Raw genomic sequence first — 14,736 nt, 5'->3', positions numbered from 1 at the left:
CTGCAGCTCTGAAATCATCTGACATTCACTAAACATATTTTGCTTATAGTTACAATCATTGTTTCCCCACTTACTGTTCCTCTTTAGTATTAGTGATGGAGCTCATACCTAAGAGATGCATCCTGGGAAGGTTACATCATCAGTGCAGTGCTGGGAAATATCATCTGTAAACTCTAAAATCTCACCGGATCGCAGAGAAAATAATTTGTCCCCCTCAGATGAGGAGTACGGTTATATTTTCCAGTCACATGTGCCAGAGTTTCAGGAAGTAAAGGGAAATTATTAATCTGCCCTTAGTAAAAAAAATATGGCCACTGTGAGAAAAGTGTGAAGGAAAAGTAAAATAAGGTCTGCAAAGAATAACAAAAGCTGTAGTTATCTATAAGTATCTGTTTGTAGATTGTCATTACTGAACATTTCTATGGGGGTCTTTGTAGTCATTTTAAAGACAAGGGTGGAAGGGTGCTAGACCCAACTATTCTGAGTCCAGGGAACGCGATCTATTCCAAACTGCATGTCATTTTATCACATACAATGACATGAGGACTGCTGCTTACAGATGCGACTGCGGTCACCCGATTGTTACCTTGAAAGAGCACAGTGGCTGCAACGGGAAAACTGGGATTACTGCTGCAGAAGTGAGAATGAAGCCTTACAGCTTTGCAACTGAAGGGAGCTCATCACACACGGAGTGCATTGGCTTCAATTAGTTAGCAGACTAATACATTTGCATTGTGAGAAGCAGCAATAAAGCACAGCGACTGTACAGCCCTGAAAAATTAGGAAGCAGAGCTTGTATATGTAATAAAGTAAGAATGCATCAATACCAATATTAGTATTGGTGCAGATACCAAGTATTTTGGCGAGTACTTGCCCAAATGCTCCCAATACTGGAACTTCTGGTATCAGGAAGCTGGCCGGGGAGTCATCACACGCCACCCGGCTTCCCGATTGGCCAGGAAGCCGGCTCCATGCTCCCTTGTCACCAGGCAGTTGGCTTCCAGGCCAATCAGGAAGCTGGGGGATAGATAATGACACCCCCGGCTTCCTGATTGGCCGAATCCATGCTCCCTTGTCACTTGGTGACAAGGGAACATGGAGATAACTTCCCATCTAACCAGGGATGTTGGGGTCTGAAATGGCTCACCGCCCGGCTACGTTATTGATCGGGAAGCTAGCCAGTCAGGAAGTCAGGCGGAGAGTTATAACCCACCCTCCAGCTTCCTGATCGGAGCTGGCTTCCAGGGCAATCAGGAAGCTGGGGGGCAGGTAATGACACCCCCCGGCTTCCTGATTGGCCAGATCCATGCTCCCTTCTCATTAGGTGACAAGGGACCATGGAGATAACTTCCCATCTAATCAGGAAGCTTGGCGGCCTGAAATGGCTCGCCGCCTGGCTTCCTGATTGCTCGGGCAGCTAGCCAATCAGGAAGTCTGGAGGAGAGCTATAACCCACCCACCGGCTTCCCGATTGGCCAGAAAGCCAGCTCCATGCTTCCTCATCACCTGGTGACGGCTTCCTGTCTAATCAGGAAGCGGGGCAGCTTTCTTAATGGCACTTCCGGTATCGGTGAGTACTGAAAAAAAATATCGGTACTCGATACCGGAAAACCGGTATCGGTGCATCACTAATGATAAGCATATATTATATACAAACATGGATTTTTAAAATAAAATACCTTATTTTACTGTATAATACTTACTTTACATGTTTATATATAAAAAAAACCAACACAAACTGAAAAGTCTTTAGATGCTTTTTATAAACACACTTAACAGGTGGTTGGAGGCATGCTAAAAGCAGAGATTGCATACATCAAGCTATAATTTCAATCACAATAAAGCTGGGTACACACAGCCTTGCAGGCTAAACGAAAAAGATCTGACCGATTCCTCCATCCACGTTAACAGCATGTATGGACCAATCTACCGCTGTGTGCGTTGTATGCCTGCAGTGGCGCCGGCCGATGTCAGAATAGTTGAACAAGGCTTGCAGCCAATTGGCTGCAAGCGGCGTTCAGCCTGTGATTTTCTGGCACGTCCCTTTGACAAAAGTGAATCTATTTATCAACTTCTGTTGAGGAGATGGGGTACCCACAGAGTTTCTGAAAATTCCTTCTGAATTGGCCAAAATCTGTTCCACGTGTACCCAGCTTCAATCTGTCTTACTGCTCTGGTGAGGCATACAGAAGTACACAAACCATTTAGCCATAGGAGAATTTTTATTATGTTAATGTCATCAATATAAATGTGTAAATGTGTCATGCCGGCATTTGTTGGCACAATGATTTGTCCACATAAAATGATCCAGATATAAGCTGTTATACCACAGATAGGTATGGTGCCAAGAAGTATAAAACAGATACTTACACTTCTCAGGAACACTCTCCACCAAAACAAACATCTGCTGTATAAAGTTTTATGAAAGAGCTTCCACTTATGTACAAATTAAGCTTCAATGCCCCAATGCTGGTATATGTAAAGTGTAGGATATTTTGCTTTGCTACTGGTTCTCTTAGGGCACATTCACACAACCATACAGAGATCTGCATTCAGCCGCCTGTACATCCCTATAGGAGGACACGGCTGCACGTCAACCTGAACCTGCACATCTGTGCAGGTCTGGATGCTACCCTGGGACACAGACAGTGTGCGTCCAAATACAGGCACCAAGAACTGCACAGATGTGTAGGTTCGGGTCTGAGTGTAGCCGAGACCTCCCATAGGGCTGGACAGATAGCTGTACACAATTAGGCCTCATTCACATGAGAAAAGGCCGGCACGTACAGCTCCGTGCTTCTCTATGGGAGTACGCGGCCGTACGCTGCCCTACGCGCACCCGATCCTGTCGGCATCTGAGCCGGGACACCCGCACCCGAGCGTAGGGAGCCGTACGGCAGCGTAGTTCCATAGAGAAGGACAGGGGCTGCGCACTAATCACACGCAGCACCTGTCCTTCCCGGGAGCTGCCAGATACGGCCGTGCACGCAGCTGTAAGTGCCGGCTTTTTCTTGTGTGAATGAGGCCTTACACTAGAGCTGCAGCTAACGATTATTTTCAAAATCGATTAGTTAGTCGATTATTAGGTTCGATTAATCGGATAAACCATAAAATAGAGTTCAAAAAAAGGCTCCAGTGATGGGACTACTAGTTTGTATTGAGGTTGTAGTCCTTGTATCGAGTCTGGCAGCGGCGAGCATGAGGTGGGGAGGAGGTGCGGCGCACAGCGTGTGGAGCTGTGAACAGGGCCAACTGATCGGAAGCCGATTAATCGATGATTGAAAAAGTTGACAACTTTTTCATTAATCGATTATGTCGATTAGTTGTTGCAGCCCTACCTTACACACCACACCTGTCCTTCCCAGGAGCAGGTCTCTGCAAGGGAATGCACACCTGTGTGAATGAGCCCATAAACAGAAAAACATTAATAAGTGTGGTTAATGCAACAAACTAAATAATATACTTGTATACATTTTATGGCCAAACATTGGTGGACCATCACACCTATGAGTTTGGTGGACATCCCATTCCACAAAAATACACCCCAGCATCAAACTGAGATGCAAAGAGGAAGCTGGTCAATGAGTGACCATACATTGCTAATGTCCATTGGAACACACATTAGACCTTTATATAAGTACATATTAATGAAGACTGGAGTGCCCACTGCCTCAAATCAGGTACGCTGAAGTCCACAGAGTACCCCTGCACGAATGTGTACAGTCCTTGTGACACTCAATAACACCATCACATATGTGAGGAAATTAAAGAGCAACCTTTGCATAAATGTGTACACGTATCAGTGACAATCATGGTGGTAGACCTAATGGCCCTACAATTGAGTAAGGCTGTCCATGAACAGCTTAAGCCCACTCCCCCACACAAGGCCCGGGCCATTTAGTAATATCACCATAAGACTATAGCTGACGTCTGAAGCACTTAGTGTACCCATTGAAGTAAATGACATGGTGACAGCGGCCGCATCTGTCAGCTTCAAATTATACGTGGTAGGATTACATGTGGTTTGGAATACATGACTGTCGCTGGACATATCTACCCTTGGTCCAGGGGAAATCATCTATCCCTAACTGCATGTAATCGTACCATGTACAATTACATATGGACTGCCTCTGACAGATGCGTCGGCTGTCACCATGTAATTTACTTTAATGGGTACAGCAGCCACATCTGAATGGGCATACTTGGGATTCCTGCTGTAGGAATCCGTAGGTTCTTGATGCAAAAATCCCAGAATGACCCCTGTCAATGGAGCCTTATTGTCAATCACAGAGATTTTTCAGATGATGGAATGAGAACAACGCAGTTGGAAAATAATAACCACCGATGGACCAATTCATTTCACCAGGTAAGTCGCATGAGTCACAGCAGCAGGTTCCAGCCCTACAAATGATGGCAAACGTCTCCAGGCCCATTGTCCTGAGAAGACTTCAGCCTGTCCTGAGATGCATATATTTTATTCTGGGTTCTGAAACTCTCACCAACAAAGCCTCAATGATTGAATAACCTCAATGTCACAAACAACTCCAAAAGGATAAAATACCTCACTAAGCATTAAAGAACCACAGTCAAACATTTTATAGTGTTCACAGCTCCAACAGGATAACTATTCCTCTCAATTTCAGAAGTTGGTAGGGCAAGTACTGGAGCAATTAGTGGATCTTCAAAAGGAACATATATTATCTTTGTTCTTAAAGTGAACTCTATTCGATGTCATAACATAAAGCTGTGCAACTCTGGCAGATCCATGGTATTATAATGTCACCTCCAAGTTTACATATTACAAAGCTCTAAAGTGACATTTACGTTACATCCGCTCCCAATACTGGTTTAAGGACTTACCTTATGTGATGACTCATGATCTGAACAGCTTCTTCCTTCCAAAGTCCCTCCAGCGCTGGTGCCGGTCTCTGATCCAACGGAGACTCCTCGTGTCCCATGGAGTCTGTCCGACAGGCGTGCTCCCGGGTGCGTCTATTCAGCCTCTGTGCCGCTCTCCTCCAAAGATCTGGACTGTGCATGCGCCCGCCCACACTTCCTCCTTCACAGCATTCAGCAGTTGGGACTTCTGCAGCCTGGAGCGAAGGGGGCTGACACAAGTAAGTTTGTTGGTATTTGGCAACTTTTTTTTTAATGTTTATCAAACCAGTATTTTTAGGATAAAATACACTAAAATTAAATTCAGTGCACAGAAACAGAATATAATACCCAATTTTTGGGGTAAAATATGAAAGACGGGGTCACTTTGGGTATAAAGATACCAAACATGTCAAGCCGTAAAATTGCATGCGTCCGTAAAACCGCAAAAAAAAACTATAATACCCAAAATTTCCTATAAGCGACGCTTTAAATGCTTTTACTGCTCATCAGTTTAGTGCTACCGGTGATTGATGTCCCTACAATTATTGCTCTCACTCCGGCATTCATGCTGATATGCAACATGAATGGCGCAATTTTTGTTTTTACACGTAGTCGCACGCGACGAGTGTTTGCATTAAATGTGTGTGCACGTGGGGGGCAGGGGACTATAAACAATTTTTTTTATATGTTACTTTCATTTTTTGATATATATTTTTAAACACTCAACTTTATTGCTATTACATAGGGAGCTAAGAAGTCCCCTATGTAATAGCAAATATAATGTAACCAGTCCTCTTTATGCAGATAGTTGAAGAACGTCACCAGCACACCACAGCAATAGTTGCAGCAGTTTAAGTGTTAATTTATTGGAGAATGGTGTGCCTCATATGCAAGCGCTTTCAGGGCCATGCAGGGTCTCCATCAGGCTCAGATGATCGTTCTTCAACTATCTGCATGTGGCGGCGCCATCCGCAGTCATTTCTAGCACCCACTGGTAAATCCACATGGGAATCCCGATAAGGTGTGCAGCAAGTATCCTCTTTATGAAGACATCAGGGGTCTTTCTAATGTCACCTAGGGACCCCAAAGAAGCTGAGGAAGCAGAGATCTGCGTCCCAAGCTTCTTCTCCTGGCTCTAAGAGCCGGAGAATGTGCACAGTGACACCGGAAGTGATGTAATACACATCACTTCCGGGTCCAGTGATTGGAGGAGAGATCAGCGGCTGGAAGCCTGCTGATCTCTCTCCGGTCAGGGGACACCTGCCATGCCGGTCCCAGGCCCGCACGGGGGACAGGGGAGCCCGGGGAAGGCGGCGAAGGGCTCACATCGCCGCACTGTATAAGCGATCCAACGGCTGTACAGCTGTCGGATTTCTTGTATTTAAAAAGCAATCGCTGGCTCTACCAAGAACACAGCTGCAGCAGCCGTGTTCTTGGTATAACTGCTTCAGGACAGGACGTTTTTCTACAATGGGTGGCCCTGAAGCGGTTATTGTGCCTATTGTTTCTAAAGATGAATCAGTTTATGAGCCACTGGATGTGTGAAAGAACATTTACAAGATAGAGATAGAGAGAGAGATAGAGAGAGAGAGAGAGAAATAGATTTTGATACTGCATGACAAGTGATACTTAACTCACAACACACAAAGAGTCTACATTAATAATGTGTGAAGACAGGCCTGAGTGTAACCAGAGATAGAAGTGCAACAAACACTGGAAACCGCAGGTAGAGAGCCGAAACTATTCCCTGAAAGAGCTGTTGGAAAAGGATGTTACGTGATTATTAATATTCGAATATAAATAATAGCATAACTTGTAGATAGGGCTGCAACTAATGATTATTTTCATAATTGATTAGTTAGTCGATTATTTTTTTCAATGAATTGTTTAGTTGGATAATAAAAAAAAAAAATGAAACACCATCTTTTATTTTAAATGAAATACACAAATGGAGTGTTCAGACTTAAACTTCAGAATAAAACTGCATGCTCAATTTTTTTGCAATCGTACCGCACTGGAACGAACGGCAGTACCGCATGTTTCAGTGCGGGATCATGGCACTGCAGGCAGGAGGTGCCCACCTTTTTAATTTAAAAAATAAATAAAATTGTATATATTAGATATTCTATTTAGTTTCATGGATTTAAAATAATATGAATTAAAAATCTCCAAGCCCATATAATAAAATAACCAAACTTTTATTTAAAAACACATACAAACATTGTTAAAAAAAAATTATATATAATTATAGATAGTAACAAAAAAATCCAGGCACCCAGCGCAGAGGAGAGAACTGGTGATCCAACCAACGAATCGATAATGAGAAAAGTTGACAATTTTCATTATCGATGAATCGATTAGTTGGTTGCAGCCCTAAAACCTAACATTACAGTGTGAATAGATGAACTGCTCTACCAATATGCAGGCCAAAGTTTTGGTAAATTTCACAAACATTCCAGCAATATTTGGAGAAACTTTCTAAGAAACAACTAAATAAATAACTTGAACTTGGAGAGGGAGACAAATCAATGACAATGGCTTCTCTCAATAGGTTGTTAAGACATTACATTATAAGACGTACCAGTGAAAAATCTGCATACTGCAGTGTAGGTGACCAGGCTAACTGGACGGCCCTCCCTGAGAACTGCATGGAGTCTTCCATTGGTCCCCTGGCAGCTTTTCTTGCCATAGAAATTAAAAATGCAAGAAAATTACAATGAACATACCCTGCTCAGGCATAACATTATGACCATCCACCTAATATTGAGTAGGCCCCCCTTTTGCCTCCAAAACAGCCATGACCCATCAAGGCATGGACTCCACTAGACCTCTGAAGGTATGCTGTGGTATCTGGCATCAAACCGTCAGTAGCAGATCCTTTAAGTCCTGTAAATTATAAGGTGGGGCCTCCATGCATCGGGCTTGTTTTTCCGGCACATCACACAGATCTCAATTGGATTGAGATTTGAAGAATTTAGAAACCAAGTAAACACCTCAAACCATGTTTGCATTGTGGCAGGGCGTATTATCCTGCTGATCTGCCATAAGGGAATACTGTTTCCATGAAGGGGTGTACTTGGTTAGCTATAATGTTTAGGTAGGTGGTACATGTCAAAGCAACATCTACATGAATGGCAGGATCCAAGATTTCCCAGCAGAACCTTGCCCAAAGCATCACACTGCCTTCGATGGCCTGCCTTCGATGGCCTGCCTTCTTGTCATAGTGCATCCTGGTGCCATTTCTTCTCCAGGTAAGAGACACACGTGCTCCCGGTCATGCACATGATGTAAAAGAAAAGGTGATTCATCAGAACAGGCCAACTTCTTCTATTGCTCTGTGGTCCAGTTCTGATGCTCATGTTCCCATTGTAGGCACTTTTGGCAGTGGGCAGGGGTCAGCATGGGTGCCCTGACAAGTCTTTGGATATGCAGACCCATACGCAAACTACTACGATGCACTCGGATACCTTTCTATCAGGACCAACATTAACTTTTACTGCAATTTGATATACAGTAGTTCTTTTGGATCAGACTACACAGGTCAGTCTTGTCTAATCAATGAGCCTTGGTCGCCCATGACCCTGCTGCCGGTTATCAGTTTTCCTTCCCTGAACCACTGCAGACTGGGAACATCCCACAACAGCTGCAGTTTTGGAGTTGCTCTGACCCAGTCATCCAGCCACCACAAATTGGCCCTTGTCAACATCGCTCAAATCCTTACGTTTGCCCATTAATTCTGCTTCCAGCACATACACTTTAGGGACAAATCGCTCACACTCTGCCTAATATATCCCACCCACTTCCAGGTGCCATTGTAGAGAGGGAATCCATGTTATTCACTTCACCTGTCAGTGGTCATAGTGTTATGGCTGATCGGTGTATTTCAACAGCTGACCCAAATTGCACTGGAAATGCTGTCTGTTGGCTTAACACTAAAACACTTTTAATCCCAATTTATTTTTAAATAGACATAATGTTCTAAAAGAATTTTTGCTCACAAAAAACGCTAACAGAAGAAGAGGCACCACTAGGTGCCAGGTCAGAACATAAATTTAACGGTGTTATTACAAAGCTCCCCAAATATGTGAATAGCAGCTTTCTGAAAGGAAATCACACAATTGGTCACATGCCTGTCTTGAGATGATCCTTGGAAACTCATATCTTTTGGCCTCTATCTAATAACTGAACTTTTACTTCCTCCGTCAACTCACCCCCACTCAGTTCTTAAATTTCACTATAACTTGCCCTTAAGCTGGCCATTGCCCTTAAGCTGGCCATCAGCTGATCGAAGGAGCCAGTTGCAAAATCGTCATACTAACACTACGGGCGCTGTCAGAATACAAAATAAACTGCGGGATTCCTCGATCAACACGCTGGTAGCGTTGATGGAGGAATCTTCTCTTCTTTTTTTTGTTCAGCTCGCGGGTTCAACGAAAAAATTAAAGAAGTGTATGGCCAGCTTCAGATTGTAAGATCTCCTGAGCATGGCCTCCAATCCCCTTGTCTTGAATTGTACTGTCTCCTTTATGCTGCACAAACTAAATGATACAAATCCTGTATAATAATAATAATAATAATAATAATGCACAGAGACACTAAGGAAACATTGCACAAGGTTATGGTACCTCCTGTACCAGGACAGAGACAGAAGTGTAACCGCAGAAAAAGACCAAGTGGTCCAGCAAGTTGGCCCCGTTTCTAGTTATCTGTTTTTAACATTTTCTTGGTCTTAGAATAGATCTCGGATTGTCCCAAGCATGTTTAAAGTCACTTACAGCTAACTCGCTACCTCTGCTGGAAGTCTGTTCCAAACATCAACTACTTTTTCAGTGAAATAAGGTCAGTTTTGAACTTTCCTCCTGCTAGTTTGATGACACGTCCCCGTGTTCTTGATTTTAGTTTCATACTGATACGGTGGTGAAACATTTTCAGGGGGCACAGCTTTAATATCATCATGTGGAGATGTCAATTTATGGCCTTTTCAAACTAAAGGAGGATGATTTACAATGACTGTGTTTGTAGTTTGAGTGATAGCACCTCCACTTACAAATAAATGAATACTTATTGGCAGCACTTCTAGATTATATGTGATCAATAAAAGTCACACACATAATAAAAAAACCTGAAAGCTATTATTGGTACTAGTGATTAGTATAGGCTGCAGAGTACACAGTCCCCGGCCCTTATCCACAACTAATCAATATTACATACTAAAGCCATGAAACTGCCTGACAACAGCACCATCCTAACGCTCCTCTGGGGGAATCTCCCAAATGACAATATCCACCAACAGCCTGATTTATAGGGACAGTCCTCAAATGCAGATTTTCTGCCGGATTTGCAGGCACTTGTCCCCGTATTAGATTCATTTCATACCTCCTTCTTAGATTATTTGGACTGTTCAGATTACTATGTACTAGGAAAAACATGAGCATGCAAATAATGAATTACATGTGTGCAATCCATTGTGGAAAAAACCATCAATGTGAATGGTGTCGTATTTGCGGTGATGCTGGCCTCATACATTACAATATGATTGTACCCTTAGATTTACCAGCAGATACGCAGTGTGAACGACGCATATGAATTGTGTGGATGGTTGTTTGTAAATATAAGGAAGGTTGGAAAATCTAAAGAAATCCCTGGTGCCCAACCTGTGGCCCTCTGGCAATTGTTGTGCAGAACATGGGGCCCCTTCATTGTTATTATATAGCGCCAACAGTTTGCACAGCGCTTTACAATATAAGGAAGACATTACAATCACAATACAATTCAAGACAAGATGGGAAGGAGGGCCCTGCGTCTGAGGACTTACAATCTAGCAGTTGTCTACGTTTTGTTGCTTACTCAAGCCAGTAAAGAAAGAAAAAATTGACTGAAGCCAAACTCCAGGGAATGTAAATGTTTTCTGCTGCAGTGAGGCTTCCCCATACTGGAAGTGTTAAGGTGCCCATACACTGCACGATTCTCGTACGAGAATCGCGGGGAATCGTGCAGTGTATGGAAGGCGTGCGACCGTTTCTACTGTGCGGTCGCACGTCTTCCGTCGAACCAGCAGGCTAGAAAACCCGCCGGGAATCGTACGATTCTCGGCGAGTTAGTGGCCTGCTGGTTCGACAACTGCCGAACGGGCCGGTGTGTGCACGCGCACACAGCCTGTTTGCAGTGATCGTAAGCCCGCCCCTCATTGCAGTCATCGTAAGCCCGCCCCTCATTGCAGTCATCGTAAGGGGGGCTTGCGATGATCGCAAGTACGATCTGCCTGTCCAAGATGGGCAGATCGTGCGTTTTTTTAAGTACTTTACAACCCTTGCAAGACAAAAGTCTTGCGAGGGTTGTAAAGTGTATGGCCACCTTTATAGAGGAACTTCGTCCTCGTCTTTAAAATGACAACAAACACACCTAGAAATGATTAGTAATTACGATCTATAAACACATGCTGACAGATCATTGTCAGCTTTGTATTCTTTGCATAACTTATTTCTCTTCTCCTCCCCAGTCTTCTGGCAGTGGCCATGTTTACTAAGGGCAGGTTAATCCATCTAGGTTTCCTATAACACGTATGCTGACCACCACTGTTGTATAGCCTCATGAACACGGGAACATGGTAGCCATACATGTCAAAGGTGCATTTACCTGTCCGGGAAGCAACAAGTGCTGCGTACAGCTGCCCAAAGACTTCTATGGCAGTACAAGGCTGTACGGTACTTCTGTATCTGTGTTCAGGGTTGTTAGTAGACATGTGCGAGTTTACAAAACAGCACACGGTAGATAATGGCCAGGCAGTGTCAGTATACAGCACAGATAGATAATGGACAGGCAGTGTCAGTATACAGCACAGGTAGATAATGGACCGGCAATGTCAGTATACAGCACACGGTATATAATGGACAGGCGGTGGCAGTATACAGTACACGGTATATAATGGACAGGCAGTGTCAGTATACAGTACACGGCATATAATGGACAGGCGGTGTCAGTATACAGTAGACGGTATATAATGGACAGGCAGTGTCAGTATACAGTACACGGCATATAATGGACAGGCGGTGTCAGTATACAGTAGACGGTATATAATGGACAGGCAGTGTCAGTATACAGTACACGGCATATAATGGACAGGCGGTGTCAGTATACAGTAGACGGTATATAATGGACAGGCAGTGTCAGTATACAGTACACGGCATATAATGGACAGGCGGTGTCAGTATACAGTAGACGGTATATAATGGACAGGCAGTGTCAGTATACAGTACACGGCATATAATGGACAGGCGGTGTCAGTATACAGTAGACGGTATATAATGGACAGGCAGTGTCAGTATACAGTACACGGCATATAATGGACAGGCGGTGTCAGTATACAGTAGACGGTATATAATGGACAGGCAGTGTCAGTATACAGTACACGGCATATAATGGACAGGCGGTGTCAGTATACAGTAGACGGTATATAATGGACAGGCAGTGTCAGTATACAGTACACGGCATATAATGGACAGGCGGTGTCAGTATACAGTAGACGGTATATAATGGACAGGCAGTGTCAGTATACAGTACACGGCATATAATGGACAGGCGGTGTCAGTATACAGTAGACGGTATATAATGGACAGGCAGTGTCAGTATACAGTACACGGCATATAATGGACAGGCGGTGTCAGTATACAGTAGACGGTATATAATGGACAGGCAGTGTCAGTATACAGTACACGGCATATAATGGACAGGCGGTGTCAGTATACAGTAGACGGTATATAATGGACAGGCAGTGTCAGTATACAGTACACGGCATATAATGGACAGGCGGTGTCAGTATACAGTAGACGGTATATAATGGACAGGCAGTGTCAGTATACAGTACACGGCATATAATGGACAGGCGGTGTCAGTATACAGTAGACGGTATATAATGGACAGGCAGTGTCAGTATACAGTACACGGCATATAATGGACAGGCGGTGTCAGTATACAGTAGACGGTATATAATGGACAGGCAGTGTCAGTATACAGTACACGGCATATAATGGACAGGCGGTGTCAGTATACAGTAGACGGTATATAATGGACAGGCAGTGTCAGTATACAGTACACGGCATATAATGGACAGGCGGTGTCAGTATACAGTAGACGGTATATAATGGACAGGCAGTGTCAGTATACAGTACACGGCATATAATGGACAGGCGGTGTCAGTATACAGTAGACGGTATATAATGGACAGGCAGTGTCAGTATACAGTACACGGCATATAATGGACAGGCGGTGTCAGTATACAGTAGACGGTATATAATGGACAGGCAGTGTCAGTATACGCTATATAATGGACAGGCGGTGGCAGTATACAGTACACGGTATATAATGGACAGGCAGTGTCAGTATACAGTACACGGCATATAATGGACAGGCGGTGTCAGTATACAGTACACGGTATAAAATGGACAGGCGGTGTCAGTATACAGTACACGGTATATAAATGGACAGGCGGTGTCAGTATACAGTACACGGTATATAATGGACAGGCGGTGTCAGTATACAGTACACGGTATATAATGGACAGGCGGTGTCAGTATACAGTACACGGTATATAATGGACAGGCAGTGTCAGTACACAGTACACGGCATATAATGGACAGGCGGTGTCAGTATACAGTAGACGGTATATAATGGACAGGCAGTGTCAGTATACGCTATATAATGGACAGGCGGTGGCAGTATACAGTACACGGTATATAATGGACAGGCGGTGTCAGTATACAGTACACGGCATATAATGGACAGGCTGTGTCAGTATACAGTACACGGTATATAATGGACAGGCAGTGTCAGTACACAGTACATAATGGACAGGCAGTATCAGTATACAGTACACGGTATATAATGGACAGGGTGGGTATGCACAGTAAACAATGTATGGCGTTGGTAGGTCCATGTACTGTATACAATGTATGGAATGTAAAGGGTGGTGTATATACAATGTATGGAGTGGTAGAACCATGTACAGTACACAATGTATGGACTCTATAGGTCTGGTATGTACTGTACACAATGTATGGAGCAGTAAGACAATGTACAGAATACAATGTATGGACTGTATAGGTCTGGTATATACAGTATACAATGTATGGACTCTATAGGTCTGGTATGTACTGTATACAGTGTATGGAGTGTAATAGGTGGTGTATATACAGTATACAATGTATGGACTCTATAGGTCTGGTATGTACTGTATGGAGTGTAATGGGTGGTGTATATACACTATACAATGTATGGACTCTATAGGTTTGGTATGTACAGTATATGTGTGGAGTCAGTAGGTCTGGTGCACATACTGTATATAGGTCTGGTATGTACTGTATTGAATGTATGGTGTGTAAAGGGTGGTGTATATACAGTATACAATGTATAGAGTCGGTAGGATCATGTACAGTATACACAGCACAGCCCGGACGTCCTCACACCCCTCCCTCCCGGTTCACCTTAAACGGGTTGTTCAGGTCAGGATCCGCGAACGGGTTGCTGTCGAAGTCGGACATGGTGCTGACAGACACGGGCAGCTCGCCGGGCACACACCCGCACGAACCGCTAGCCCAAGCCGAAAAAAATGGCTGTCCCGGAAATGACGTCACCTTCTCAACCCGACTGCAATTGTAACCGGTGGCGCAGGGAAAGGGAGAGGAGAGGCGCCCCGTGTGGAGTCATGGAGAGCCGTGACTGGACCGGGCTGTATGTGCACTGGTCACCGAGACACAACGCTCAATGAACTCACTGCCGTACTGCTTGGACTGCCCATGTTCACCTCATAAGGCTTACAGGCATAGTTCACATTTTGCCAAAAAGTAATAAATTCACCCTAAT

The 14,736-nt window shown here is 44.0% G+C and overlaps 1 protein-coding gene across 3 annotated transcripts in view; it reads right to left on the bottom strand.

The window, feature by feature from the left end:
- Positions 1-14,494, bottom strand: part of SCAMP1 (secretory carrier membrane protein 1) — a 39,399-nt gene extending 24,905 nt beyond the window's left edge. For all 3 annotated transcript variants that reach the window (XM_018557270.1, XM_018557271.1, XM_018557272.1), the window contains exon 1: positions 14,358-14,494. In XM_018557270.1, coding sequence (XP_018412772.1) covers positions 14,358-14,414 — 57 coding nt within the window. In that variant the 5' untranslated portion in view covers positions 14,415-14,494. The remainder of the gene's footprint in view (positions 1-14,357) is intronic.
- Positions 14,495-14,736: the final 242 nt, after the last annotated feature.

The sequence above is a fragment of the Nanorana parkeri genome, unplaced genomic scaffold (genome assembly GCF_000935625.1).
Source record: "Nanorana parkeri isolate BGI_ZX_2015 unplaced genomic scaffold, ASM93562v1 scaffold277, whole genome shotgun sequence".
NCBI lineage: Eukaryota > Metazoa > Chordata > Amphibia > Anura > Dicroglossidae > Nanorana > Nanorana parkeri.
This window is presented reverse-complemented; position numbering and strand designations above follow the sequence as displayed.